Source organism: Stylophora pistillata, chromosome 8 (genome assembly GCF_964205215.1).
Source record: "Stylophora pistillata chromosome 8, jaStyPist1.2, whole genome shotgun sequence".
NCBI classification, from domain to species: domain Eukaryota; kingdom Metazoa; phylum Cnidaria; class Anthozoa; order Scleractinia; family Pocilloporidae; genus Stylophora; species Stylophora pistillata.
The window spans coordinates 16,158,574-16,186,335 of record NC_142526.1 but is presented as its reverse complement, the minus strand read 5'-3'; the positions used below and the strand labels follow the sequence as shown (position 1 = coordinate 16,186,335).

General features: G+C 37.8%; 4 protein-coding genes across 7 annotated transcripts in view; 3 read left to right on the top strand and 1 right to left on the bottom strand.

Annotated features, from left to right (window-relative positions):
- Nucleotides 1-60: 60 nt before the first annotated feature.
- LOC111321497 (mitochondrial 2-oxoglutarate/malate carrier protein) lies at nt 61-9,901 on the bottom strand. Its single transcript, XM_022924399.2, has 12 exons — nt 9,755-9,901; nt 8,948-9,087; nt 5,405-5,466; nt 4,622-4,712; nt 4,401-4,484; nt 3,322-3,365; nt 2,647-2,725; nt 1,819-1,909; nt 1,549-1,639; nt 1,154-1,253; nt 909-960; nt 61-630 (listed from the first exon to the last, which is right to left on the bottom strand). The coding sequence occupies exons 2-12, from the start codon at nt 9,010-9,012 to the stop codon at nt 460-462; spliced, it is 930 nt and encodes a 309-aa protein (XP_022780134.1). The 5' UTR covers nt 9,013-9,087; nt 9,755-9,901; the 3' UTR covers nt 61-459.
- Nucleotides 9,902-11,329: 1,428 nt separating this feature from the next.
- Nucleotides 11,330-19,397, top strand: LOC148725204 (uncharacterized). Its single transcript, XM_088730558.1, has 2 exons — nt 11,330-11,912; nt 17,508-19,397. The coding sequence occupies exon 2, from the start codon at nt 18,224-18,226 to the stop codon at nt 18,767-18,769; it is 546 nt and encodes a 181-aa protein (XP_088586684.1). The 5' UTR covers nt 11,330-11,912; nt 17,508-18,223; the 3' UTR covers nt 18,770-19,397.
- LOC111321498 (protein gustavus) lies at nt 11,911-16,981 on the top strand. The gene is made up of 2 exons (XM_022924400.2): nt 11,911-13,816; nt 15,537-16,981. The coding sequence occupies exons 1-2, from the start codon at nt 13,105-13,107 to the stop codon at nt 15,677-15,679; spliced, it is 855 nt and encodes a 284-aa protein (XP_022780135.1). The 5' UTR covers nt 11,911-13,104; the 3' UTR covers nt 15,680-16,981.
- A 3,411-nt stretch (nt 19,398-22,808) lies between the features above and the next one.
- LOC111319476 (uncharacterized) overlaps nt 22,809-27,762 on the top strand; it is a 5,959-nt gene continuing 1,005 nt past the window's right edge. Inside the window, exons 1-6 of one of the 4 annotated variants that reach the window (XM_088730983.1) lie at nt 22,846-22,957; nt 23,089-23,133; nt 24,656-24,789; nt 24,864-25,096; nt 25,320-25,975; nt 27,301-27,579. In XM_088730983.1, coding sequence (XP_088587109.1) covers nt 24,691-24,789; nt 24,864-25,096; nt 25,320-25,975; nt 27,301-27,579 — 1,267 coding nt within the window. In that variant the 5' untranslated portion in view covers nt 22,846-22,957; nt 23,089-23,133; nt 24,656-24,690. Of the gene's footprint in view, nt 23,134-23,260; nt 24,043-24,655; nt 24,790-24,863; nt 25,097-25,319; nt 25,976-27,300; nt 27,580-27,762 lie in introns of those variants that run through there. The other 3 variants (XM_088730982.1, XM_088730984.1, XM_088730985.1) reach the window with 3 other exon arrangements.

Genomic DNA, 27,762 nt, shown 5'->3' with positions numbered 1-27,762 from the left:
TTTCATCGAAGTCTTGGTCTGAGATGTTAAGTAAATATTGACATTCGTATACAAAGACAATTGTTTTTGAAGAAATGATCGCTGAAGCTATGAAACATAGCCAATTTAATACCAACATCACAAAAATTTATCAATAAGTTACTCAGAGAAGAGTTTCATACAGTCATTAAGTGTTTGCAGACATGGAGTTTTCAAGTCACACTTTTTGAATCCTGCATCTTCAGAATAACACAAGTTGAGTTCACTGTCCAAGACAGAGACCATCACCGTACCTATAGGTTTTTGAAGTCTTACTCGTCATTGAAGTTAATTCTGCACAGTCATTTGCAATGAACATCGCCTTAACATTATTAAACTTATAAGTAAATTCTTCCTCTGTCAGATTATTCCTTCACGTCATTCAGAAGCTAAAACACCAGCTGTACAAGAATCATTCTTCACTGGCAAGCCGAGTTATTTTCAAAGACCGCTGCCACCAGACACACCATAGTAGCTTTTTGCCAACCTTTGAAACTGTTCGAGGAAGATAAACGTTAGAACGGTGTGCGGACCAAGACGGAAATAGTATGGTGTAAATCCTTTCCACAACGCGAAAATCCCTTCCTGACGGATCACTCTTACAAAAACGTCCTGAAACAAAAGCAAAAGAGAGAAATAATATTAAGTAATTCACCACGCTTTTTCTCCACTTCAGAGTCTACTTGTGGATTACTGTGAGGACCAAAAACTTGCCGCCGGTAGAGGGAAATTGGGCCTTCCGGCTATAGATGTGTGAAAGAAATTGGAAAAAGAAATAGATAAAATACATGTCTGATGGACTTTGAACACAAAAGTGGCTACAGATAAATAATAATATTCGAAAAGGGTTCATCGCATTTCTTGAGATAATTAACTTTACAGACCCTTACCAGAGCTCCACGATATTCAGGTTTTCCATCGACAATCTTCATATTTTGAATCCTACGAAAAGGTTGAAATGAGTAATGCGTAATGACTCAAACGCTATTAAAACAATTACTTAAAAATGAAAGTTTCAATGTTATTTTGCTACCAAATCCTTCTAATTCTCTCGGGTTATAATTCTACAGCAACTCTAAGATGAATACGTATATACTCAATTTCTTTAACTTTAACAAGAATAGTTTTCACTAACCTAGTCTTGGCGATATCTACAGGCATAGAAGCTAACGTAGTCGCCAAACCACTTATCATACTAGCTACGAAGTGGCACAGCAAATCATCTCTAAAATAAGCTGAAAACACAAACAATAATGTTTAAATTTATTTCAAAACTAATATGATCTTATAGTAAGCTCGAGGTGCAGAAAAGTGACCTAAAATCCTATACGTGATCATCTCATATAAACACGGACGTTTTACTTCTGCACGCCAAATGCACCATCACACATAAAAATTATGTCATGTATTTAAGATCTTGTTAAAGGCACTGAAAAGTAAGGAAACTAGGCTTTTAAATTCTTTTGGGTTAATAACATGTCCGCAGTTAGAAGTCATTAGGGCTGAAAGGATTCTATAATTTCAACAAACCTGTGGAAAGTAAGCTTTGTTTAGCTTGAGAGTATGTCGCCAGCTGTGCTGCATTCACAACAACAGCTCGAACAACAGTTGGCCCACATCCCTACAAAAGAGTACAAAATAAAGTAAAGCACTGAGACGCCTGTCTGCCAGATATCTACAAATGAGCTTTGTTAAGCTAAGGGTTGTCAACATTTTACAGCCCTTAAATTAAGTTGGATTAGCAAATACATAAACAGCATGCTGGGGTTAATGAATCCGTTTTTATCAAATCATTCTTACCCTCCAAAGAGTCAGAATTCCTTCCTCTTTAGTTATTCTGTACAAGGCATTAAACACACTTGTGTATTTGCGCTGTTGTTCTACCGGAAGCCTGTTAAATACAGTAAAGAATTTACGTCAACAGAATTGGTCCAGTCATGCCTATTAACAAGCAGTTTCCAGGATAGTTGAGTTGAAGGGCAGCATAATTTTTCTTTATTTTCTACTTTTGTATATTGGTTATTAATGCTTGATTGCAGCAAAACATCTTTGCTCAAAAAAAGAGAGGTGAGCAAACAAACTGTCTGCATTTTTAAAAATATTTTTTACGGTGGTGAATAGACGTAGTTTCAGTAATTCAAGGGTTCTATGTTACTTCCCCCTCTTCCTTCTTATTTCCACTAGTGCATCTCTGGTGATGGGCTCTTGTAAGTAACGTCAGCTTTCATAAGAAATTCGTTTGAATAAAAGCTGATTAATAAAAGTCACTTACGCTTACCAAAATCTACAAGCAAACGTGACCTGTAGTTTAAAAAATGTAGTTTTTAGCAGTCCTCTCACTCAAGGAGCAAACAGTGCACTGTTGCACCCACATGGTTTCAATTAGAGAGGGAGGATAAAAAAGATTGTCAAGTTAGATTTGGATACTTTCTTTACACAATTATAATACTCATCACTAAGTGAACAATGCAGAGTCCAGTCTTGGTGAGTTACAACTCTCATTGTCATATATGTAGAACAAAAAATATGCCACAAAAAAAAATCCACTTACAATACCAATGATTGTATTATCTGCATCTAGATTTCTTATAACGTTTAAGGTCTATATGAACAGTCTTAGTAACGCACCTCCCATCTGAAGTCATTCGTATGAGGGATATCTCTGCTGGTGTACCAATAAATGAGCCCACAGCTCCAGCTGTCATTCCTGTATTAAAGCAATGATCACCCTTCAGTTTTAAAAACTTTCACTTGTACCAAGCAAAGTTGAATAAAATTCAGCAATGTTAGGTTCTAATAAATACACTTGCTATATAAAGAATTTTTTCTTGAAGGTGAGACTGCACAAGTCTTCCCCACATCAGTAACTGATAATAGTAATCAACCCTACAACTGGAATCATGTATAAGTACTAAAATACAGTTTTATACTTTTACAACTTACAATCAAGAACCTGTGCCACTTTTACCCTTGTTTGGCTACATGTTGTCAAAAACAGCTAAACATGTTTACACCTTTCACAGTTTAACAAGGCACTAATCCCCCAGATTAGATAAAAATTAAATTGTGGAAGCTTACCACTTACAGGGTTTGACAATTATGGTAGCCTACTAGCCACAGACTAGTAAAAATTCAGTTTTGGCCAGTGGTTTTTGATTTCCATTAGCCAATTTGGCTAGTAAACAAACTGAAATTGTTGTAACATCTAAGTTACCACTAGCCACTTGGCTAGTAAGTTGAAAAGTTAATGTCGAGCCCTGACCTGTGCAACTGGTGTAATGACAATTAAACAGAAACACTAACCTAGAGCACATTTCATGATGAAAGAGGGTGGAGTTCCATCAGGACTAAACAAAACAAAACACACAATTGAAGTCATTCAAGGCAAAACATAAAAATGTCAATCTAGATACTTTTCCAAACAGTTAACTATGTGTAGCTTATTTGCACAATATAAGAGATAAAATTTTTATATTAACTGCCCGTTAATAATTAAACAAGGAAAGTGGGTAATTAGGAAGCATACTTGAGGGCCCCCATCCTTTGGCCTGCAAGTTCACCTTGCTGGTCCATCTACACTGATAGCCTCACTCTAAATCAAAGGCTTGGCAACTAAGTACACAACTGTGAAATGGCCTATTTTTAGTTAAGGATGAACAACAAATTCTTTATTCTGGACAAGGCCATGACATGGAAGGACAGCAAGGTTTAGTAATTAAGTAATGTTTTAAAAAAAGGTCAGAAAGATCCCCATATGTGTGAAATATGAATCTGACACACAGTTACATCTTCAGCACAGAAAACACTATCATAATCATGATAAGTGAATGGATCTGGGATTTGAAACAGGGCCTGGCATTTATAATTCTATAGTGCTATTTTGAGCAGATTTGACAATTTTCATTTTCCAATTCACCTCAAACCACATGATGATAAGGAAAGTGCTTTTATGCCAAAACTTGTGTCAGAATTTAAGAGAGCAGAAATATTTATTAATCATTTCAAGCTCTTTATACAAAGACTTTGATTACTACTTATTTGAAAACACTTCAGTCAAGCATTGATGTGCTGTAAAACACATAAAAAGGAGCATTGTGACAGGCTTTCCAGACAGGGGTTTCAATGAGAGCCAGCAATTGGTAAAATTTGTAGTCTGTGTCAAGCAAAATCACGGACTGTTTTCCCTGAAATCAACAACAATAGAGTAGAAATCATGCTTCCATTAGCTGCCTACTTTGCAGTTTTTGCCATCTACGGTACTTCAAAACTTATTGAAACCCCTGTCAGGGTATGGTGTACATGTAGATCTAGGGACTATCTTTATAGTAATGTTTCAGAGAGTTCTGACACTGTTTGGAAAACTTTAAATTTGTTTCACCAACCTCTTAAATCTTTCCATGAGTGAAGTAAACACACCCAGTCGTGTTGTTGTATAAGTTGCTTGTCTTAACAGACCAGCAGATAATCTGTACAGAAAAATGTTAACTTATTCCAGGCCTGAAAGTCATTCATGTCACAAAGAGATAGTTGAGTTATCAAACAGAGCAAAATATAATAGTTACAAAGACCACAGGTGAGATATTCTCCTTATTCAAGAACTAACCCATTATAGACACCAAAAACTCCTTCTTGTCTCAGAATGGAGGCAATTGCATGTAGACTACTTTTGTGAGCTTTTGCAGCACCACCAACCCCTAGACAAATAATGAGACACACGTAATGCTGACAGGTCAACAAGCAATTGAAATATTTAAAGACAAGGCTCCCTGTATGTGGGGGTATAGTGTATCAATATTAACCTCCTAAAGTCCAACTTTATAACTGTTCCATAGTGACAATTTCTGAACACCTCTTACAACACTGAAAAATAATCATTGCCTTTCCAATTAGCTTGCCAACTGCTACATTAATCCAACATTACCATAAAACTAGAAAGGAATTAACATTCAGTTGGTTATTATAATCCAAGATAAGCTTAAATCCTTATGAATAAGAAACCTCAGATGATATCACATGGGAAACAAAATTTAATTCAGACAAAATTTAAATGAAATTGATGTAACTGACTGAGATGTTCATTTTGCAATTATTCCTTGAACGTGCGTCGGATATGAGATGGTTAATAGCCAACAGGGGCATAGCGCTGAAGTAGCTATAGCCAATCAATTTCGTATCCAACGAGCAAGAATGGAACTGTTTTATTAAATTAAATTATCCACACTACATTGGAGAAGCGTTTGTTTTAAGCCAAAAGTAAATGCAGCTTAGCAACCCTTGCATAAATCATTCTTCATATGGGTTGATAACTGTAATTGAGTGGACCAATAAGAACACTGGAAATGCAATATCTGGAGTTTAAAATTAAAAATAACAAATATGTGCTCACCACTCATCTGCATCCTGTTTTTGACTAAATCCAGTGGCTGTACAAACACAGTTGCACCCATTCTAGTAAATAATAATAACAATAATAATAATCATATTAATAAATTCAAATACTTGATTTCTGTGAAACTATCCAATTGTTCACCCATTTTGTCAAGTTGATTGAGCATATTGTAATTTAGCAGTCAAAATCTAATGTAGACCAGCTGTGACACAGACTGACTACCTCGTAACCATAGGGATACATTTAGTTTAATGCATTTATCTTTAGGAATAGCACATTTGATTAGGTTCTACAATAACTCTAACCAGCTCTTTAATCTATTAACTTTAAATATACAAGAGACAGGGCCTACTCCATACAGTTCTCATTCAAGAGTCTAGGATGTCCACACATATCTTGAGATCAATGCAAAGACAGCACATTCTCCTTTGTTGTTGTGAGACCCAGAATGTTGGTCTAGTCAGTTTAAGGCTGGAACTCTAAACCTCTCAGTAAGCAGTTGGCTACTCTCCTGATTAAGGTAGCTATTGTCAAACTGCCATTTCATTGATGTAGATTGTGAGTGTTTTCCTCCACAATCTTATTATGGCAAAGTGGTTGCTTAATAGGCTTAACTTTATCAAAATGTTATGCAGCAATTATTGCTGTCCATTTGCAAGGCAAGCTCTTTGGACAATAAGTTAGTAGCATTATAGCCACTTCCATTAAAGCTGAGTGTTACTGCTTCCAAGAGAAGCTGCAAAATATTTTCAGGTTTGATAAACGCCTCCATGATTAGTTCCTTTTAGAAAAAAAATTAAGGTTAAAGTATCGGTTCAAAATAAGACCTGGGGTAATCAAGATTGTTTCAAAACAGAAGATGAGTTAGACCATAATACTGGATAAAGTAGTCAAGACCACGAACATTGGTAAGTAACAAGTTATTTTGTGATTATGTTAACTTGTAGTTGTGATTCAAAGTGAAACTTATCACTAGTTTTTTACTCTTCTTGTTTCGTTTAATTGCCAGGTGCTTGTTGCCCATATTGACATTACTCTTAAAGCTATGATCACATAATACAACAGGTAATTTCTTCATGTACTGATTTCAGTTGACCGCTTCGATATAAGAATGCCTTAAAGAATAGGAAAAGAATAAAGTAAGAAAAGATCTTAAATGGTTTCAGTGTTTATCACACACAAGTGTATCAACCCAGGAATCAAGTGCCAATTCTAACTTGAAAGGAAAAATTTACAAATGTTTCTGGACTCTACATATGACAGTAAAGTAGATATGCAAGCTCTTCATGAGACTTGGCTCACTGACAACAACACAGCCATCATTGGTGAATTAAAACCAGACGCTCTACCATTGTCATTGTGGTGATCATTGTAGTAGTAGAACTAAGCACCAATCATTAAGGAATACTCAGACATTCAGAAAGAGTCTGTCACTGGGACAGAGCCCACCAAAGAAGGATCATATTTGCTTTTATAACATAATGAACATACAACCCATTGTCTGATTGGTCAATTCAGTCACTATGCTATTAGGTTGAAGGGCTCACTGTCATCTCCATTAAGGTTGTTTCACCAGTAGAAAACAATCTCTATTTCAACCAATTACAAAAAGAAATCCTATTCCTTAGAGAAGTATACACTCAGTCTAACACATTCAGTTTTAGGTTGCTACCATGCTCTCATTGGTGCTTCTACACAAGCTGGTTTAAAATGATAACCTACAAAGATGCTGTTGTTTCCCTTGAGTATAGTGTATTTGCCCACAAACAAAGCATTTGATTGTTGAATAATGGCAGGTCCTCTAACTGTCACAAAAACTAGCCTGTTATTGAAAATCAAACACAGACCTATGAAATCAAATGTTGGTCATGTGATAGAAGCTTTTCGATAACTATCAATAGAACAAGTGCGTGATCTAATACACACATACAGTTACACTAACTGGACCTGGTAAAAGTTTCAAATTTCAACTATATGAAACTGCAGTGACCACAAAGATATTTGAGAGAAAGAATACACTGATAGTGGTAATTAGCCTGCTAACCAGTCCTATTAACACTGTTTTGGCAACTTTCTTTGTAACATGTGTGGTGCTACCAGTCAACTGTACACAGAAAAACACAAGACTAGAAACTTCAACTGGTCCTGAACACCAACTGTTGCCACTTGAAGGCTGATATATTCCACAAAAGTCAACTGCTCTCCCTCAAATTTCCACCCACAAGAGTGCTTTGCTAATACCTACCTGTTCCAGCAGCAGAGGTTTCCAAATTCCACTGCATCAATCAGAGAGCTGCTCTGTTTTACCACCCATTCTGGTTAAATTGCTTTGTAGGATGTGCAATCCTTTTGCCCTTACTATGAGTGAATTACATGCATGACTCCCCAGATGGTGTTGTTTGAAAATATAGCAAATGTAACAACATTTCCATTGATCCCCTGGAGAGTCTTTATTTGGTCAGATGCACTTTGATATTTGAATCCCACAAAGCAATTTAGTCAGAATGGGTGGTAAAACAGAGCCGCTCTCCGATTGATGCAGCGGAATTTGGAGACTTTTGCCACTGGAACAGGTAGGTATTAGCAAAGCACTCTTGCAAGTGGAAATTTGAGGGAGATCAGTCCACTTTTGTGGAATTTATCGGCCTTCAAGTGGCGACAGTTGGTATTTGGAAGCACCATGTGTGTTACAAAGAAAGTCGCCAAAACAGCATTGATAGGGCTGTAAACGACAAAGTGGCTACGGAAAAAAGGTAAGGAGACTTCATGCTTTATATTCCTCACTTTAATTATCCTTTTTAATTGTTCTTAATTTTTTTAATAGTTTTCCTTTTTTTAACGGCCCATGCTTATGCTTAAAATTCAATGTTAATCTGTTGTATATTCCTGTTGATGACTTTTAGACCCCAAAATCACACACAGTACGCTAATTCGCTTTTTTTTAAGGGCCCATGCTTATGCTTAAAATTCAATCTTAATCTGTTATATATTCCTGTTGATAACCTTTAGACCCCAAAATCACACACAGTACGCTTGGGCCGCCTGTGATTTTAGTGACATCTATTCATGTCGGATTGTCTATTTCTAACAAGCGCGCATCAAAATAAGTGTAATTCGATTGATCAAGTAGTGTCACATAAACAACAACATATAGCAATATACTCAGAGTCCTGCATCAGGTAGGTTTTAACGACCCTGAGTCAGCAATATCTAAACCTAGCGAAGTTAAGGGTAACGATGTACAATAGTAACCAACTGAGATTCTATTTATCACAAGATTATCATGTGAAACAACAGACGAACTGTCTGATCATTTCAGAATAACATTAAACAAAGGTTGTTGATCTCTTGATCAACTTCACATTTACACATGCACGATGCGTTACGTGGTAAACCATGAAAACCTTGAAATTGATATCAAACAAAAGAGAGTGCCACGTACAATTACTTCATATTCATGACAACTGGCGCGCGATTGCAAGTTGGTCGCGATCTTGTGGGTATTCACCTCACTCAGATGAGCGCCAAATCAATACTCACCCAGCTGATCCACCCATGATGAATCTGGCATAGTTTGGAATGTACCCTAGCTTTTTCTCACCCATAGCTTTAGTACTGAACAAAGTGTTACGACGTGAGTTAGCTTTACTTTGAGTTCCACTCTGTTCCACTCGGTCGATCTAGTGGGAGAGAGAGAGAGAGAGTATACGTAACTACCGCTGACCGCTTTGTGACACCGCCGTGCCGTGAAGGAACCATCGGTCGACTGTTTGCGAGTCATTAGAGACATTTGTGAGATTTAGCACCACCTTCACGCGAAGAGGAAAAAAACAGCATGCCCTTTTGCGTTTCACGTAAAACAGCGTGAATCTTGCTGCTTTAACTTCGCGTGAGCTCATGTTAGGGTGCATTCGAAGGCGCCCTTGTATGACGTGCAAGGAATAATTTCGGTGCCCTTTTTCCGGCAATTAACCTCTACTCTAGGAGAGAAAAGAGAAGACTGAAAATCTTATGTACACGGCAAACGCGAAACACTTTACTTTCGCGTACTGAAACGGCAAAGCGCAACCCGCAAACGTGAAAAAAATGGCGGGAAAACAAGGTCACGTGGTCACTGTTGCCGTTCACCTTTCACGACCACGTAAACTCGGTGCTAAATCTCTCTATTGGCAGCATCGGGGTTCACACTGAAAACAAAGTACAATCAACTCTCTTTCCGTTATCTCCAATTATTATATACTTGGAAAGGGGAGAAGTTGCTCCGAGTTCCGAGGGTTCCACGTGATTTCTAAAGATAATTGAGATCGTAAGATATGAAGGACAGTCTGATGGAGTCCACTGGCTCACCTCACTCAACGCTTGACTGGTCAAGCGCTTCCTTTCTCCTCGGATTCACCGTTTCTTTGTGTGCAGACTCGGGGACAAATTAGTGCAAAGGGAAGAAAAGTCAGGTTAAAAAAAAAGTTATGCACATGAACTAAGACAAAAAACAACAAAGAATCCTGTGCTCAGATCATATGCGATTGCTCCTTCGGATGAAGAGAAACCAAAATTGTTGTGCATTCGAGGTTTCTTCTGCCTGAGATGATCAATAGTAAGACATTGAATTTACTGATACATAACGTCAACTTGGTTATTTAGTCAATCTGTTAAAAAAATCGCGTTGGATTTCGTTGGATGCAGTCTTATTACATGGCCGGACAAATAGAAACCACGCACACTTATGATGGTATGCATGTGGTTTTGACGTGAGAACATCTCAATGGAAATTGAGGTGTCTTTGACGGCCGACTGTCACATACTAGACAGTAAAATCGTAATCCTTTTGATGGTTGACAGTTCATTATCATACAAATTAAGGCAGCTATTTAGTTTCTGAATGCACTACTGCTTAGTACTGAATCTGCGTTTGACAGGAGCATCATTATTCGTATGATTCGTTTTTCAACTAAAATAATAATTATACAATTTTATCAACCCTAATTTTTCTCGCTCAAAAGCTTCTTCACCGAGTCATTAAATTGACCGAACATTTCACTATTTTTATGGTTGTGTGATTGCAATTTGGTATTTGTAGGGCCTTGAAGAGCCCACCACACCTGCATGCGTTTTTGTTTAGAAGCGGTTACTTTTCAATACGTTTTGGCCTTCCGTCCAAACCAAAACGCTTGAGAACGATGCGTTTTAGGTTAGGGTGGTAGGACTCATGAGAGACGTGATTACTACGAAAGCCTGAGTGGATCACGTCGTGTTGAAGCTAAAGGTCACATTTGTCTCGTAAGAAAGTCCCGACCATAATTCCTTATTCGCGGGTTGTGAGTCGATACACCTATGCAACTGAGCTCCCAAAATAGCTTCAGTAAAGTATTTTTGCAGATAAGAGCATAATCCTCCATTATTGTGCAATCAAAGTGGCTTTCTAAGAGTTTAGAAACTCATATTATACTACATATTGACGAACACGTTCTGGTCACGCAATGTCCGAAATTTATCTTAAATACACCTTCTATCTCCGATTCAACAGCAACGCTCGAAATGATATGCCAACGGTGGCCGATAATATTTTCCAATTTATTCAGAACATGACACCTACTACAAATGATAAACAAGAGTTGCGTGGTTCGCAATACTTGTCTTCCTTCTGTTTTCCGTTCTGTCTCAGTTTGTATGAACTGATTATATATTCAACGGTTCGTTTATCGCAGTCATGAAATCGTTACACGCAAGTAAAGTGAAAGTCACGAATTTGGTTTTGTTCATTGCTGTCCCAGATGAAAACTTATCCTAATAGTGATACAGCCGGCATTACATGATGAAATTGTAAACTCCAAATCGAACTTACGAGTAGGTTCTTGAATGTCATGGAAACCGTGACCCCGATAAATATGGGATCAGTTTAGCAAACATGACTGCAATCATGCAATGTCACGTCTCAATGAATTTTCGTGATCAAATCTTCGATCACGAAGATCAAGGATTTTTTCCTATCCATCATTTTCAATAATACGGACTGTAAATTAAAATTTCTGGAGAGATTTATACCCAAGAGAAACCTTCGCTACTTTGTAGTGTTTCTCGAAGCGGCAATGTTTACGTCCGAGCGGGAATTTCATCACGTCGACCGCAACGCCCGAATGACGTCAACTTGAACTCACGCAAACATGAAGAACCCACGCAGAACGCGCGCGTATTACACTCAAGTCACAAATTTGTCGTGGAGTATGACCTGCGAATGTTGTAGGGGAGGGTTGGGACTAAATGGGCATGGAGACGAAAGGGAAGTGAGGAGTGTTTTGCAGTTAAATGCACAGCGATCGTCTGGACGACATTTTATTACGCCAAAACTGACGATTACTTTAGGCGCTGGAGGATACTTTTTCATCCTTTTGGATTTCCTTTGCTCTGAAGAACATGTCCTCATCAAAAAAGCAACTAACCGTAATTTTTTAATCATTTCACGAATTTTAGGCAAAATTTAACATGAACGTAATAAGTGAAGGCTGAGGTAAGTGCAAAGGACTTCTGCAATTTATCATTCGATTGCGTGTAGTTCATTCATGCGTTCAGCATTGTAGAAAAAATTTAACTGCTTTTAGCCATGATCACCGGTTCGATAAAACCTTGGATTATCAGTTCCTTATGCTTATTCTGTTGGTCACGAAACAGGTTTTAAGTCATGCCATGATTGATCGAAAATAAGCCACGCGATTAAGTAACAAATGATTTGAACTAAAATTTACAACAGTTTACTTTACCGTTTTGGTCGTTCTGCTGTACACAGCGAACACATGTTATTCTTATGCTCTATTGAACCTGTGCTAAAATCACCTGTTTCACTTAGAGTCAATGTCCTCCTTGCTATTGAACGATTAAATATTGATTGCCATACAACTTTGACGCTGATAACAGTTGAATGGAATTCGCTTCGGTTTCGAATTTAACAAAAAAAAAAAGAATCTTTGGGGAAATCTCGTTTTAACGCGCCCATAATCTTGTTAGAGAATGATAATTTTCAGTTTCTCATCTCGAAAATGAAAAATGCTTTTATTTCATTGAAGCGTTGAACACGGACAACAGACGGCCCCATGATTATTCCCGTTTCCGGGAGAACGCGTTTTCACGCAAACCGGAAGTCGGTATGAAACTCGTGTAATACACGTTGTAAGCCATTCACGCTTGACTGGCTATGACGCATGCGTGAAGCTCTCCATTCATTTGTTCGAGGATATAAATAACATTGTACTGAACATTTTCATAGCACAACAAAGGGCATTCATCGGTCGCTTGAAAGGAGTGTCGGAAAAAACTCTCATTCATTTTTTAGAAGAACTGGTAAGTTACAAAATTCGTCTTCTAAAGTTTAGCCAAGAATTTACCGCTGTCTTAGTTAAAGCCAACCACATTCAGCGAGAAATTACGTGAGTCAATTTGGACAAGCACGCACGTATTTCATGCGTGTTTTGATTCCGTTGAATAGAACGTTCTTTTGAAACAAGTCGGGACGCTCGAAAAATTTTTGACCGGAGGAAAAGTTGTGAAATCTTGACTCTAAGAAAGTTTGAATGATAGGAAGAACTTAGAACCAGTGATCAACCCGAGAAACCTACTTGAGAATATTTACAAGAGTGCGTCAAGCCTCCACGTTGGATCCTTTACATCCCAGTTACACTTCTCTCTTCTACTATCCCTTTCTCGACATGGGATCAAGAATATCGGCCGTGAAAAGGAACGACCACAATGACAATAGACAAGGAGTTTATAAATCGCTCAACGTCTTTCAAGAAGAAGATCGGGCTAGAGACTTGGCGAGACCAGAAAAATTAGACATTTTACTCGATCGTCCTCCTCTACCGGAAGAGGCTTTGTCAGAACATGCTTGGAACCCGAATGATCGATCGGTGAACATTTTCGTCAAGGACGACGACCCGTTTACCTTTCACAGACATCCAGTAGCACAGAGTACGGACTGCATACGAGGAAAAAAGGGTTATAGTCGAGGATTTCATGTCTGGGAGATTCAGTGGTCAACACGACAACGTGGGACACACGCAGTGGTAGGGGTAGCTACATCAAAAGCCCTTCTTCACTGTACTGGCTATCAATCCCTGGTCGGCAACAACGAGGATAGTTGGGGATGGGACATTGTTAGAAACAAGCTTTACCATAACGAAAAGAACGTTTCGTCAGTCAAGTATCCAGTTTTGTCAGACAATGATCATAGCTTTGTGGTACCTGACAAATTTCGCGTTATATTGGACATGGATGAAGGAACTATGGCTTTTGAAACGAACGATGGACGCTATTTAGGAGTTGCTTTCCGTGGAATGAAAGGGAAAACTGTATATCCTATAGTCTCAGCCGTTTGGGGACATTGTGAAATCACTATGAAATACATCGGTGGACTAGATCGTGAGTAGTGCCTTTTCTTTTAGCGAGTGAATTCTTCCTGTGTGAGTTGTCCTTTGTTTCGTGCATAAACGCAAACCAATTGTTTAGAATTCTTTTTTCACTCAGCCTGTCATAGTGTATGTTTTGCCCGTCAGTGGCTGTTGAAGCAAATCTTCATTTTTTTAACGTACTGATTCAGTTCTTACATTCCTCATCCCTTACCAGAGGACTTTAAAATTGATCGTAAAAAAATGTATTGCCATGTTTTGGGGTTGAAATATTCATTCCCATGTGATTTTAACTTCCCTTACGTCACATGAGAAAATTACCTCATCGATTGGCGTTACGGTTTTTGAGAAAGAAAAAAAATTCGCTTTCCCTGATTCTATCGCTTTCCAAATCCGTTCTGTCAATTAGTTTCTAAAGAAGCAAGAAGATTTCGAAATTGAAAGCTTCTGGTAGTAGAAATTGTTTCGTTCGTCTCATTGGTTCACTTGCCTCTTCTTGAACGGATTCGTTTTGTTTATGTCTCAGATGTATATCTCTGAAATAGATTTGCAGCGGCTTTTATCATTTTTTCGGCGAAAGTTTGTCGTAAAACTCAACGACATTAAGACAGTGTATTCTCTTCCGATTTCATTGTTCCTATGGGTGAATGGAAATTAATATTTCATTTGGAATGAAGTCCTCTCATCCTTTGGGACTGTTTCGTCATTTCCGCCTGAGAGAATTTGTCAAATTTCCACTATAAATGTTTTTTTCCGTCTTAACAATATCGAAGTAGCCTTTGTGTGGTATCAGAGGCTTTGAAATTTTGTCTCCCTGTAAGATTTTTATCCCTAAAGCTGGGTGGAAACAAAGGAACAATGAGATCACATCGCAGCTATGTTGATGCAATGAACGTGGCGCGTGCCAAACCACCTGTTGCATGTAGAGAACATTGAAAGCGTTTGCCACAAAACAATTCGAAATTAGATCGGCTTTTTTAATTCAACAACACAGTTAAAAAATTTCACTTTTGATCTAATAAGGCATTGTAGGAAAAGATGAATTACTTTTCCTTACCAAACTTGTCAAAATTCTTACCATGCGAAACCAAAATTCATTGCCGACAAAAATGTTATACTATACGGTTGAAATAATGACATTAGATTAATAAATGTGAAGGGTAATTTTTATTTTGTTTATGGTCAAAACTTTCACCCTTACTGTTGTTTCAAACTCAGAGAATTGCAGTCTTACAAATATAATGGTTCTTAAGTAAATTTATCTCTGAATCAACTGCAAGTCAAATTTTTTGGCTTATATCTAAGTATTTGCACCAAAGAAAGAAATTACTGCAAAACTCAATAAGAAATATTTGTTAAGGCTGCCTAGTTACTATTAGTGACTCACTCATACTTTGGATCATGATACCTGTTACTATGTTTTCAAGACAGTTCTTTTTTTTAACAAACCCTATTTATATTGAGCAGTATGCTCTGTTTACTTTATACAGTGTTTATATGGATGCATTTAAATACCAGGCAGAAAGAAAAATCTTAACATAGTAAAATGAATAGATTGATTTAAGTGATATTGGAAAAACCTAACTGAAAGTCAATGACTTTTGCAGTAGAACTGAGGCAACTGGCTTTGGTATCAAATTTACTTGACTGTATTTGTGATATCAATAAATGTTTGTACTTGGGGAAGTTTCCTTTCCAACCATGTTCATATTCTTTTTTTTTTTCTTTTATAGCTGAACCTCAACCACTGATGGATCTGTGCCGACGTACAATACGCAAATCCATTGGAAAAGAGCACCTAACAAAAGGAAATGTAGAAAAGCTTCCCATTCCAGTTCCAATGAAGAAATACCTATTATACCAGCAAGGCTGGTGACAATCAGCTTCATAGAGTTTAAAATACAAGCAAAAATTGTGGTAGACCGTGTCAGGGTGAAACATTTCCAAGCTAGTTTTTACCCATTTATCTGTGAAAGAGAAACCATGAAAACATCCTTTGAATTAGGGTTAATTATATTTATTAAGGTTTTTTTTCTAAGGTTATTTTTCAGGGTAATTTAATTATGTTCACAAGATTATGTGATTGTCTTGGAATTTAAAACCAACAAGGGCAACTATGTTTGTGTAGTAGGAGAACGTTTATTTTATTCCAACCATTGAATAATCTTTTTATGATACAAAAAATGAAACAGAAACAAATGTTCAAATCAAAGACTATATACCTACTCATACAAGAAAGAAAAAACAGCCTTAATTTTTTAGACTTTCTTTTTTTAAAAAAAGAATCTTCAAAGGTTGAAATATGTGGCACAGAGTTTCTTAATTAATATTATGAGAAATGTCTTTGCCACTAGTTTAAGTTGCACCCTTTTTTCAAAGAAATAACTTTTTACAAATAAGTTTTAATGTTTTAAAGATTTGAAACAGCTCATACTGGTGTAAATAGCAGTTAAACTTTTCTTCAAAGTTAAACTTATTTATTGGTGAAGCCATCCCTCGTATACCACAGAATTTGAATTGCATTTTCACCATGATATATAACATCCTTTAAGACATCTAAAGAGTCAAATTTAGTTGGGAAAATTTAATTTATTTATCGAGAATTATACTTCATTGCCCTAATTTTAGGGAGTGACTAAAGAATGTAAAATACAAGACAGAAGTCACCTAATTATTTATTTGCACTAATTTTTTGCTTAGGTTGAACTAAGCAACATTACAAATTGAATATTGAGGATAATTTTGCCATTACTATTATTGACAGGAATTTGACTCTTTGGGCCGGTCTGTTGTAATTTACAGTTAACAGTTTTAATTGATACAAACAGTGGTTAATTGATTCCCATATTTTTAGCATTTATCTCTAACTTCCTGGAAGCAATTAAACTTCATATAAATAAATTGTTGGAAAATTCAGATGGAATTTTGTTTTCTCCCTATCAAAGCAGTAAATCATGTTCTGTTTTTAGCAAGGAAGATTCCAAATTTTCGTGGCTTCACCTTTTTTTAGTTGCTAATTGTATTGAGTGATTTTATTTATTTGTTATGATTAGTTATAAGGAACTTAATAGTTAGTATATTTATAACAATGTTCTATTGGAATACATGTCCCACTTATACTTTGCGTTAAATGCAGTGTTACGTCATAAGCAATAAAATTCAACAAATTTTAAAGATATTTTTGCAGTTCCAATCGTTTTTAATATATTAAAAGTAGTAAACAAATTCGGAGGCATTTCGAGCTAAAAGGGTGGTTTTCCAAGAACCGATCTACTTTTTCGTATGTCGAGGTAAAAAACAGAAACTTACCATAACACCTTCCGGAAACTCACAAGGGGTATTAATTTCGAGTGACTGTTCAGTTACGGAAGAAACAATTTACAAGCCGTGACACTGCTTTAATTCCTGTTATGCTAAGACAGGGGTGAGCTTTGACCGTAGACTATTTTTGGCCGACTTCCTCTGAATTGATATTGACCAAGTAATTAAAAGAATGTAACTTTCACATTCTTCGTCACCGAGAACGGCTAAGCCTACTCACTGGAAGAAGAGACAACTTTACTTTCAGGAAAATTACACGATTTGAGTAAAAAATCTGGGCAGTTAACACAAAATAGACGATTTCCGGTAATTGGTACGTGTACATATAAAGTTACCATCCGCTAGGATGGTATGTTAAAAATACTCCTGTGTTTAACTCCTAGAACAGGAAGTGAAAGAATAAGGCTTTTGTGCCAAATTATCATTCACAAACAACACAAAGTCGTCAGCTGGTTCAACAGGATGCGGTAAGCCATTCAAAAGACCGACGCCTTTCTTTAGAGTGTTAAGCCGACATTAAAAGCAATCGAGAGCAAGAGTTGCTCTCCTGGGAACCATTTAGTAACGGTGCTTTCCGCTTCGATTAACTATCAGAAACTGTGAAGCACGGAAAAGGCCTCGTTCTAAAACAGTGATACGCAAGACTTTCTGTGAAGACCTATTTGCTAGATACTACAAAATTTCCTGCCACGACCCACGCTATTCATCCGAACGATCATACATGGGCACTGATTTTAGTTGAGCGGTCGACCGACGTGACATTTACAGTTACAGCTCATTTCCCGACCCATTCTCAACGTCTGCCTTTTTTCCCAACTACTTTAGAGGAGGAGGGAAGGCCTGAGAACGAGATTAGTGTTGAAATCTGTCGATCACTGCCGAGGTGTACATTGCAAGTGATCGATGTGCGTTCGTGCAATGTACGCCCCGTTCCGTCCGTTCGGCAAGCATAACTTAGTAAGATCAGGTGGCATGAGGTCAGGATCTATATTTAAAAGAATAGTTTTTCTTGATTCACCTTACTTTAAACCATTCATCCAAACTCAGTCGACGGACTCCACGCCCTGATAATTTTGAAAAAAAGCCAAATTTGTTTGCAATGAGCTGTAAACAGGACGCTCGCCCACAGTGGAGCAGTTTGCGTCGAACCTGGAGGAGTCTTGAAAACGTCAACAAAGTAGCAATGGAAATTCAAGAAAACAGAAACGCGCGTGGAAACAGAAATTGGCGAAAAAGAGCAAAATCAGAGACTGAAGATCCGAGTGTCATGAAACAAGGTGAAAAAAGAGATTTAGAAGCCCTTTGTCAAGCTGTTAAGAAACTCAGTGAGGCGTTCGGACGAGTGGACCGTTACGGTCATGAGGTACCATGCATTCGACCAGTGCGCGAACTTTGTGGCAAGATAAGGCCCCAGCTTAATAACGAACACGGCATGTTTAACAGAACATTACAGCGCCTCTGCGAGTCCGGTGTATCGGGACACGAGAAAATCACCGATTGCACCAAAAATCTACAAAATCTGGTCAATTCTATTGCGAGTGACGAAAGTGATTATATTGCTAAAATAGAGGACATCAAGCAATGTCTTGGAGAGCTGATAGGGACAGTAGAGACTCTCATATATCTAGAATACCAGGAAATATAACCAGATCATTTTACTTATCTCGGACTTTGGTAAACAGTCAGTATGGCATCTATTTGTCCCCACAATTCAACTGATTAAGTGTAAATTCACCAGGGTTTGTGGGTCAATAACTTTAATGAACTGTAGGGCCAGTTTACAACTGTTTCAGTTAACTTTTGATTTCTTAGAAGTGCCTTGTAGAAATGCTAGCTAAGCTTAGTTTATTTCCAATTAAGTTAGAAGCATAACCATAGTTCCAGTTTACTATTTTCCGTTGAGATTGTTTGTTTACTGTGTGGTACCACCTGTTCATTGATAGTCACCTGTAGTTATGTATTTGACAGCCGGGATGAATGTCTTCAGTCACTGTAGAAATATTTGACTTCAACAGCATAACTGAAACTACACCTTACTTTTGATCGAGCAGTAAAGATCGGCGACCAGATAACCTAAACTCTTGTTTTCCGGCAAAATCTATCTGAAAAACTCTGCCACGGTTTCTAATTTCTATAAGACAGTTCAAAAGCAAAGCTAACTGTTTCTTGAAATGATTCAAAAAGCCTTTCAATGACGCATTATCATAATAGCAAAAGGATCATTTACATTTTTTAAGTATAACGTAAATAAACTTAACTACGAAAATAAGAAACCGCGGATTCGTTTAATGCTCCACTGAGCAACTTAGTAAGAAACCGTCCAACCATAGCAACGTTAAAATGTTTCTTAAAACTTTCGTCTTTAGTGTTCGCAGTAGCACTCGGATTTGGAAACTAAAACTAAGCAACAGCTGTTCCTCTGGTAATGAAACTAAGTAGTTGAATCAGACTTTATCTCCTCGCACTCATTCCTATGAATGTTTCCTGTTTATCTGGCTTAAGTTGACGTCCAATCTCCGCCTGAACAGTACACGCATCATAAATAAAGACATGATTTTCCGCTTTCATAAGGCTATGACAGCGAAGATGACTACGATCACAGCCAAAAGAGATTTCAGAATAAAGACAAATTTTTAAACAAGCAAACTTCCAGACCAAATATTGATCGACTTGAAAATCGCTTTGTCACCTTCAGCTTGCTTTGCATTTTGCCCTAAAGCATTGGTATGTTGTTGATAGCATATCGGTCGTCATAACAGGGGAACACCTAAACACCTCAAAATAACCCCCGCAATGCTCACAACAACAACAAAGCTATGTAATAATACAGTGAAAATATGTAAAGCAACTTTCAGGATCATAACCTTGGGCGGGGAGACCAAGCTATCCTGACAATTACAAAAATTTAGATTTACGAAGAAGTTTAAATATTCCCCCAACAACGTCAAAAGCTTCCTACTACTGGCGCCCTTATGTCTTCCTTAAAGAGAAAAATTGTGAAATCAAACGTGACGTTTGGTAATAGGTATTCGTCAGTCTTGAAGCTATTCTTGATAGTTTCTGTTGACTGGACACAGCGGAATTTCGAACAATTTAAAAAACGCAGAGCTACATTCATCGCAGAGCACAGTTACACCAATATTGGTGTGTATATCTATACTGATCGTCAGAAGGTTTTCTTTTCGACGGCCCTATCTGATCTTCGCATGATTATACTTTGTGTTGAAGGGATCCGCCTTTTGAATATCTAACAATGCACTTTAGAAAAATGGGTAGGATTATTTAACAAGTCTTGAGTTGACTTCTCTGTGAATGTCAGAAGGTTACTTTATAATGATAGGAGAAACAATTCCCGTTCACATCCTGCTAACTAGGATCACTGAAGTAAACAATGTAATAAATAAACTACTAAGAATCTCTTAAGGGATTTAACCCGGGAATAAAGATGCGTTGACTTTTTACAGATATTTTTAAATTTACTTCCCTTCATTCACCACTCTGGCGGGTACTGTAACCCAAGTACTGTAAGCCTCAAGTCACTGGTCTCTAAATGGTTGTTTACTGAATCAAAGCCGGACCAGGTTAGGCTTTAAGTGAGCCTTTATGTGCAGGTTTTCATGAATGCTCTAGCGGTCTCAACAAATAGTGATTATCTTATTCATTAATACTATTATATCTCTTTCAACTTTTTCCAAAACACGAGGTAAATGTAAGTAATTGAATAAATTTTAGTAAAATGAAATTCCATCTTTTTTTTTACTTTGTACAGTTTAAGGCATACCAACCTTTCATGTCTATTCTGTTTATCAAGTCACCTAGCAACCTGTATAGCTAAGATTGCAGACAGAGGGCTGAGCAATACTCTGAAAACACAACCACCAGTTATTCGAAAGTGGTAAAGAAATCATGGAATAGACAACAATCTTCAAAAATGAATATCCGAAGCGATCTTTATCATTAGATATATTTATACAGGATAGCCCCTTCAGTGTAGTAGACAGTGGTATCAACTGGGGTCCTGTTACCCACCCATCCCACCCCAGAGGAGGACATCTATCACACAGTAATCTCGTAGGTGGGAAATTAACGTCTCCTGCCCCTAACCCTGCAGGAGACGGGACCTCCATTTATTCGTCCCTATCCGAGAAGACTAAAACATCTAATCATTTTTTGATTAGAAAGGTAGCATATTCTTCTCAATTATTTTAAGACCATGAGTGTTGGTCCGGCCGGGGCTCGAACCCTCGACCTCCCGCACAACAGTCCAGCGCTCTATCCACTGAGCTAACCGGAGGGCGGTTCGCAGTAATGAAAACTGCTTGAGCAGTAAATAAAAAGAAAATAATTATTTTCACTACTACTCAAGTAGTGTTCATTCCTGCAAAATTGCTTTGATATTCATTTCTTAACCCGCCGTTCACATATATGATTTTCTACATTCACAGTCTTTTAATCTTAAAAAAAGACTGGGGAAATATTTTGTTCGAACTCAAGTAGTTCAGTTGGCCTATTCCCGCCTTGAAATATTTACATTCACACAAACCAAGTTTTTCCAGTACTGCGATATGAGCGGTGAAGCCTACGCGTTTCAAGCCGTCGAGCAATGTTAGGGCGCGAGGGGGTCACCACGTTCACGGGTTCTGGCTCATTTTTAGTGCCAGACTCCTCAAAGACTCTCCCTCACTCGTCGGCTCGAATCTCGCCCGCTTCTGCGCAGCACCAATGAAAGCCCGCTCGCAGGCTAGCAATAGCCGATCATGGCAGAGCTTTACTTATCCTTTTTCATGGTAATATTAAGCCACCATGAACAATGTAATGAACTGTAATATGTAAAATGCCATCAGACATTAGCTTTGTTCCATTGGGGGCATTGAAATAGCTCATTTTAGGTCAGTTTCATTATTTCACTTAACTTATTACTGTCTGTTAGAGTACAGGCAAGACAGAAATGTTTACCGCGTTGAGACTTTCTCTTCTATTGGGCTGAGTTGGGTGTTCCTGTGCAATTCCTTTCTTCATCAAATCGACAAATAATGATATGGACCGACGTTCATTTATAATTTTAGAATAATAAGCGTTCAAAGATTCAGAGCGATTGACTTTAAATTTTCGGACATTGCTTCTCTGCTAATAGTAATCCTAACGATAGAGTGCTTTACTTGCCAAACTTTCCCCTATGATTAATTATGATTCACCGATCCCTTTCACAATTCACTTTATCTGAAATAAACCATATCCAATCGCGCAATTTTAAAAATTTGACTCTGAGTCTAGAAATGAAACTGGCGTGGTTCCACCCTGTTCTTGGATGCTTGAATCGTCCAGAGTTTTGACAGTTCATGTTGTGTCGTGCGATGATCCGTTTAAGGCCCCCCTTGGTGTCCTACAGAGCTCACAGTTGAAGGTGAAGTGACTCAATTTACGGCTTGCCACCCTTTCGCGGCTCTATACTAGATGTTAAAATAGGAAAAAATTTAGCTTTCGTGGAACAGAATCAGTTCAGATACTTTCAAATACCAGCTAAGTGCAATTAACAGATGCCTCTCATCTTTCTTTGGTCCTAAAGACCTCGACGTAAGTTCTGTAAACATTTGCGTGTAGGTAAATGAACTGTTTGCTTTTCGGCTGAGGAAAATTCGAGTGACCTTATCGTCCAAGGCGTGGTAGTCTCTTTCGTGTTCTGTTAACGCCCAGAAGAAGTCACTTTTTGTGGAGAAACAGGTGCGTGAGATATGCATCATAACTCAGCTGATGGAACGTAAACGATTGACCTAAAATTGTCAAACTCTTCACATTTGCGCCTGCACCTCATATAACTGATCTGCAGCAAGAGGTAGTTCATTAGGCGCTCCATTGGTCAATATTTTGAGAGTTCGTGTGGAATCCTTCCAAAGCTAGTTGTTTTCCATGAATTTTTAAACACTGAGTTGTTATAACAACTTCTTGTGCTGATTATGTCGTTAGTTAAGAAACCATCACAGTCAGCGGACGAGCAGCACAATCGCGGAGGTAAGTCAGAGAGTTATATGCCTAACTGCTTTCTTGCCTTTGGCCTTGTCAGTGTTAACAACGTAATTTTTTGTAGTATCAAAGAAAACACTAAAAAGGGGAATTTAAGAGAAACGTCAAAATTGAGAGTTTCTAAGTGTCGTGTTTGTTCGCCTAACATACCATGAACCATGACATTGTATTTTCTTCGTCATTGGGCAGGCCAAATATAATAGGTTTGAGTTTAATTGGTTATAATTCAATAAAGACAATTGGGGATTGCTACTCAGTTAATATTACAACCCCTCTCACTCTCATTTCTTGTCATTTATAGCTACTTATTTCAATTCATGGAGTAAGGGTCGAGAATCATCACTGCATCGGGTGGGAAAATGAGTATTTGCCCTAGATTGTATTTGCAGTTCTCGTTGATATTCCAATCTCTCAGTTTAAAATCAAGTTTCTTTATTATAGGCTATAAGAAATTGTCTTTGAACAAAAAGCAAAAGAAAATTGTCACTTGTGGGTCCGTCTAAGTTCTCATTTGATAAGTGTCTACCCGCGGCGAGGGACAAACTGAAGACTCTTCAAATTGAGTGCTCGTAATTCAGAGGATTGTCGCAGTGTTCTCACCGTCTTTAAAATCATTATTGATAAATTGAACGGTGAGAGAAATCCCGCCCTAAACCTCACTTCTTCCCGAACCAACTCACCAAATTAAAAGAACATATGATGTAAGGTGTTTGTTATCAGGCGGTTGACAATAAGATAAACTCCACCCACATTAACCCGCTATTTACAAAAAGTGGTAAACGGAGCAATTTGTCACAAAATTCGCGGCTTTTGAATCATTCTCACACAAGCAAAGTAAAGAGCGGGAAGGAAGTCGTGTTAACTGAGGTGGAAGGGTTCTTGTAATTCCACAACAAGGTAACGAGAATATAAATTCAGCAGGTAGTTTTTATTGCTTCATTATGTCAATAATCTTAGTGCCGCCTGCTGCGCGTTGATTTTCGGGCGTAATCACCATTCTAAACAAACTTCGGTTGTTAGTTTTTCAGTCATTTCTTTGTTTCTTTTAAATAAGTCCTAGATAAGTTTTGATATCAATTACAGCGTTGTTTACACCTTAGTTTTATACTGAAGATCTTCTAACTGTCTGCCCTCGATAGATACACGTGATTAGTTGTCACACCTGTTACACGCTTACACGATTTCACAAACGACGCATGATAGCGGGACAGCTGTTGAACACCTTCCTAACGGGCACGTTTATTTCTTTATAACAACAAAGTCACAAATAACCAGCGTTGTTGAATTCTCTTTGTTTGTAAATTTCTAGTAAAGAAATGGATAGCTCATACATCAGTAGCATGGAAACATGTATATGCACTCTTTCCCAATTCAGTTTTCGTTTCTTTCAGTGTTTAGAAACATTTTCCTTATTTTTTATAACTATAATCCGAAAATCAAATCATGTCTCAACAACATGATAAGTGAACTCAATTAAGTCGGTCATGATTTCTTTCTTCAACTTGAACAGTTTACCTCGTCCTAGACGCATTTATTCGAGAAAACATGCTCCGGAGGTTGTTCAGCTTTCGTCGAACAAAACAGGAAGACGATGAAAACGTCAAATCTCAGAAAGAAAATGTTGACCCAAACTCTCAGCTACAGGTCAGTTACATCACTCAAATGTTCAAGTAAACAGTTAAGTCTTGAAAGACACTCATGTCTGTTTCTTGTTTCAGGAATCCTCTCCACCATTTATGGAAGCAAACCAGCCTATGTCGAGTATTTTAAAATCTACGTCAGACATAAGGGTGATTGGGGAATCTTCTGAGGACGAAGGCATCGATGCACACGTCGCTGACTCAGTCGGTAAACTTGAAGACAGAGCTGAGGAGAGAAATTTGGTAAAGAAGAATGAAATTTGCGAACTGTGTTTAGTGTTGGAATCCTCAACGCTTTCTGATACAGAGAGGTATGGCTATGTCACTGGCGTTATGTTAACGCGGTTTCATACAGCAATCTGATTGGTTCAAGTGCAAAAGGAAAAGCTTGATCAAATTAATTATTATCAGGTGTAATTTGGTAGTCTGTAGTTTTTCTTCCCTTGCTTGTGTTATTTACATTGTTCCAATTGAATAAGTGAAAGACTATTTAATAAAAGCTAACCTGCTTTGCTCGTGGTATTTTGTTTTCAGATGTAATGGTGAGACGAAAGACTGTGAGAGTATCAAGGACGAAGTCTCTCTTTTAGACGAATCTGAACGGTGTGACAGTTCAACTTCTGCAGAAGACAAAGACGAGAGCGGCATCGAACAAGACTTCGAACCAGCAATTGCGAACCAGACTTTAAGTACAAATACTAAGCAATCTACAACAGAACTAAAACCAGATCCTGCCAATCTGAATGAGACTGCCGATAGTTCCCGGATGACTTTAAATCCCATAAACCTTAAGTCGCATCTGATACGAAACGATAGAATCAAAACATTGAATCGAAATTCTCAACGAGTGCCGGACAAGATGAAGCAAAGAAAAAGCAGCTGTAATAGCTCCCCTGAGAAATTCCCGTCTTTTGTATCCCCCAAAGCTGTCCAAAGGCAATTATTATCTCAAAGAGTACAGTATTCCCGGGGCTTCTCTATCAAATCAACTCCACGACAGGTACGTCAAAGTAAGGTCCCAGAATTATTTGGGGACATAGTCATAAAGGATCAACGCAGCGCCACGTCTAAGCATCCTTCTCCTTTGAGGAAAGGTATTTTAAAATATCCCAGCAACTCTAAATCTTCGGCTGCAGGAGTAAGGTATGCCCCAGCGATACCGAAGAAAAACAAAGCTTTGTCACAGAAAGGTATGTCTTTAACTCCATGTGATAAGCATTAATAAAGCTTTCGCCTCGGATGAGAACTCTAACCAGGGGCTTGAGTTAAAGTTAACAGAGGGTGGGAGATATATCTGGGAATTTTTTGCTGTCAAGGACATTAAATAAGATTTGACTGTGGGATGTTGAACCAAGAAATAAGGGTGCAAGAAATAAGGGTGCAAGAAATAAGGGTGCAAGAAATAAGGGTGCAAGAAATAAAGTAGTACCACTAAACCTCCCGGTCACTTAGCCATGTCTTCAGGAACGTTCTCGTTATTGGAAGATAATTCAACTCAGTGTAAGCAAAAGGTTAGTCATCACAACTCTTTATTCCACTCTTTAAGTCAATGGCCGATCCATTAGAAAAAAATAAATTGCTGTTTTCATGAACTGGTCTATTTCCTTGGCAAAAGCCATTTAACACACTAAGCGAATATTATAGATATAATTGAAACAAAAACGCGCATAGGTAAAAATTGTCTACGTTTTAAAATACTTCTCTCCTATCTCGTTCCTTCTTTCACATACATACATACATACATACAACCTTTATTTATGTGTCAAATCTAAAATAGCAGTTATACAACCACTAACTGGGGACACTAAATACTACCTAAAAATTTAAGAAATTTAAAAATAAAACAATATATATGTACAATTTAAAATCTAACCTAAGTCTTACATAAAAGGCAGTTTTCACATTTACTATCAGTCAATTTAGAAACAAGGTCTATTCTACGTATGTTACATTTAAAAGATGATATGGATGTCAGTTCTCTTACATTTCTTGGTACAATTGCCCATATTTTGGGTCCCATATATCTAAGCGAATGTTTTCCAAAAGTGACAGTATTAAATCTAGGTATACCAAAATCATTATTACGCAGTGTGTACCTAAGTTGTGGAATTTGAAAAAGGCTACATATGTAATTAGGAGATAAATTGTTCTTTACCTTATACATAAGAATGGCTATATCCTGTAGTCTTCTGACTAGATTGCTGCTCTGATCTTCATCCCATTAACCACCCTGCAAGTTTCTTTTCCAGTTATTCAAGCTTGATGGAGTCCTTTTGTTTGTAATCTTAAAATGTTCGTGCAGTAAACCATGGTGGTAATGTATGTGTTCACGTGTTTACCTTTGTTCTGTTGAATGCGTCCAATGGTCTATACGTACACTGTGCTCTGTTAATAGTGTGTGTTGTTCCATATACCGATATAGTTGAGGAATCCACTCTCTTAGACATTGCGGCCATTATAATTTCTAAATCAAGTTTTCCGTTAATAAGTATTTCTCATCTTGCCATGATATTAGGTAAAAAGATGTCAATGTCGTCAGATAGTGGGCTCAGTGACAATGAAGGTTCCAGCGGTGATGAGCAAAAGCGCATACCCGTCAAAAAGATCTTCAGTAACCAACAGGCTTTACGTAAGAGAATAGATGATTTGAATGGAATGTTGAAGACAATGGAGCAACAGAGGTCTGAACTGCAGGCCGTGTTGCAGATAGTCAAGGACTGGACCGAGGATTTACGGGCGGTCAACAGAACCAATTTAGGTGTCCCATACATAAGGGCTATCAAGCAGTTGTTAGGTGAGTTTCCTAGTTGGCTCCCCCCTTCTCTGTGTATACTCCTACTTCCCTGTTAACGGAGGTCTCCATTGATGGAACAATGTGCCGTGAAACTAATGAAAATTTCTGCAGTTTGAATTTCTTTAAGAACAAATGGGAAACAAGAGGCGTGAGGCGTGAGGCGTGAGGCGTGAGTAGTCCAGT

Excerpts from the sequence above, each read along its gene's own strand:
- LOC111321498 (XM_022924400.2), top strand. The coding sequence starts at position 13,105 with ATGGGATCAAGAATATCGGCCGTGAAAAGGAACGACCACAATGACAAT. Across the intron at positions 13,817-15,536 it reads ATACATCGGTGGACTAGATC|CTGAACCTCAACCACTGATG; the intron begins GTGAGTAGTGCC and ends TTTCTTTTATAG.
- LOC111321497 (XM_022924399.2), bottom strand. The coding sequence starts at position 9,012 with ATGGGTGAGAAAAAGCTAGGGTACATTCCAAACTATGCCAGATTCATC. Across the intron at positions 1,254-1,548 it reads ACAAAGCTTACTTTCCACAG|CTTATTTTAGAGATGATTTG; the intron begins GTTTGTTGAAAT and ends TTGTGTTTTCAG. Across the intron at positions 631-908 it reads CTGAATATCGTGGAGCTCTG|GACGTTTTTGTAAGAGTGAT; the intron begins GTAAGGGTCTGT and ends CTTTTGTTTCAG.
- LOC148725204 (XM_088730558.1), top strand. The coding sequence starts at position 18,224 with ATGAGCTGTAAACAGGACGCTCGCCCACAGTGGAGCAGTTTGCGTCGA.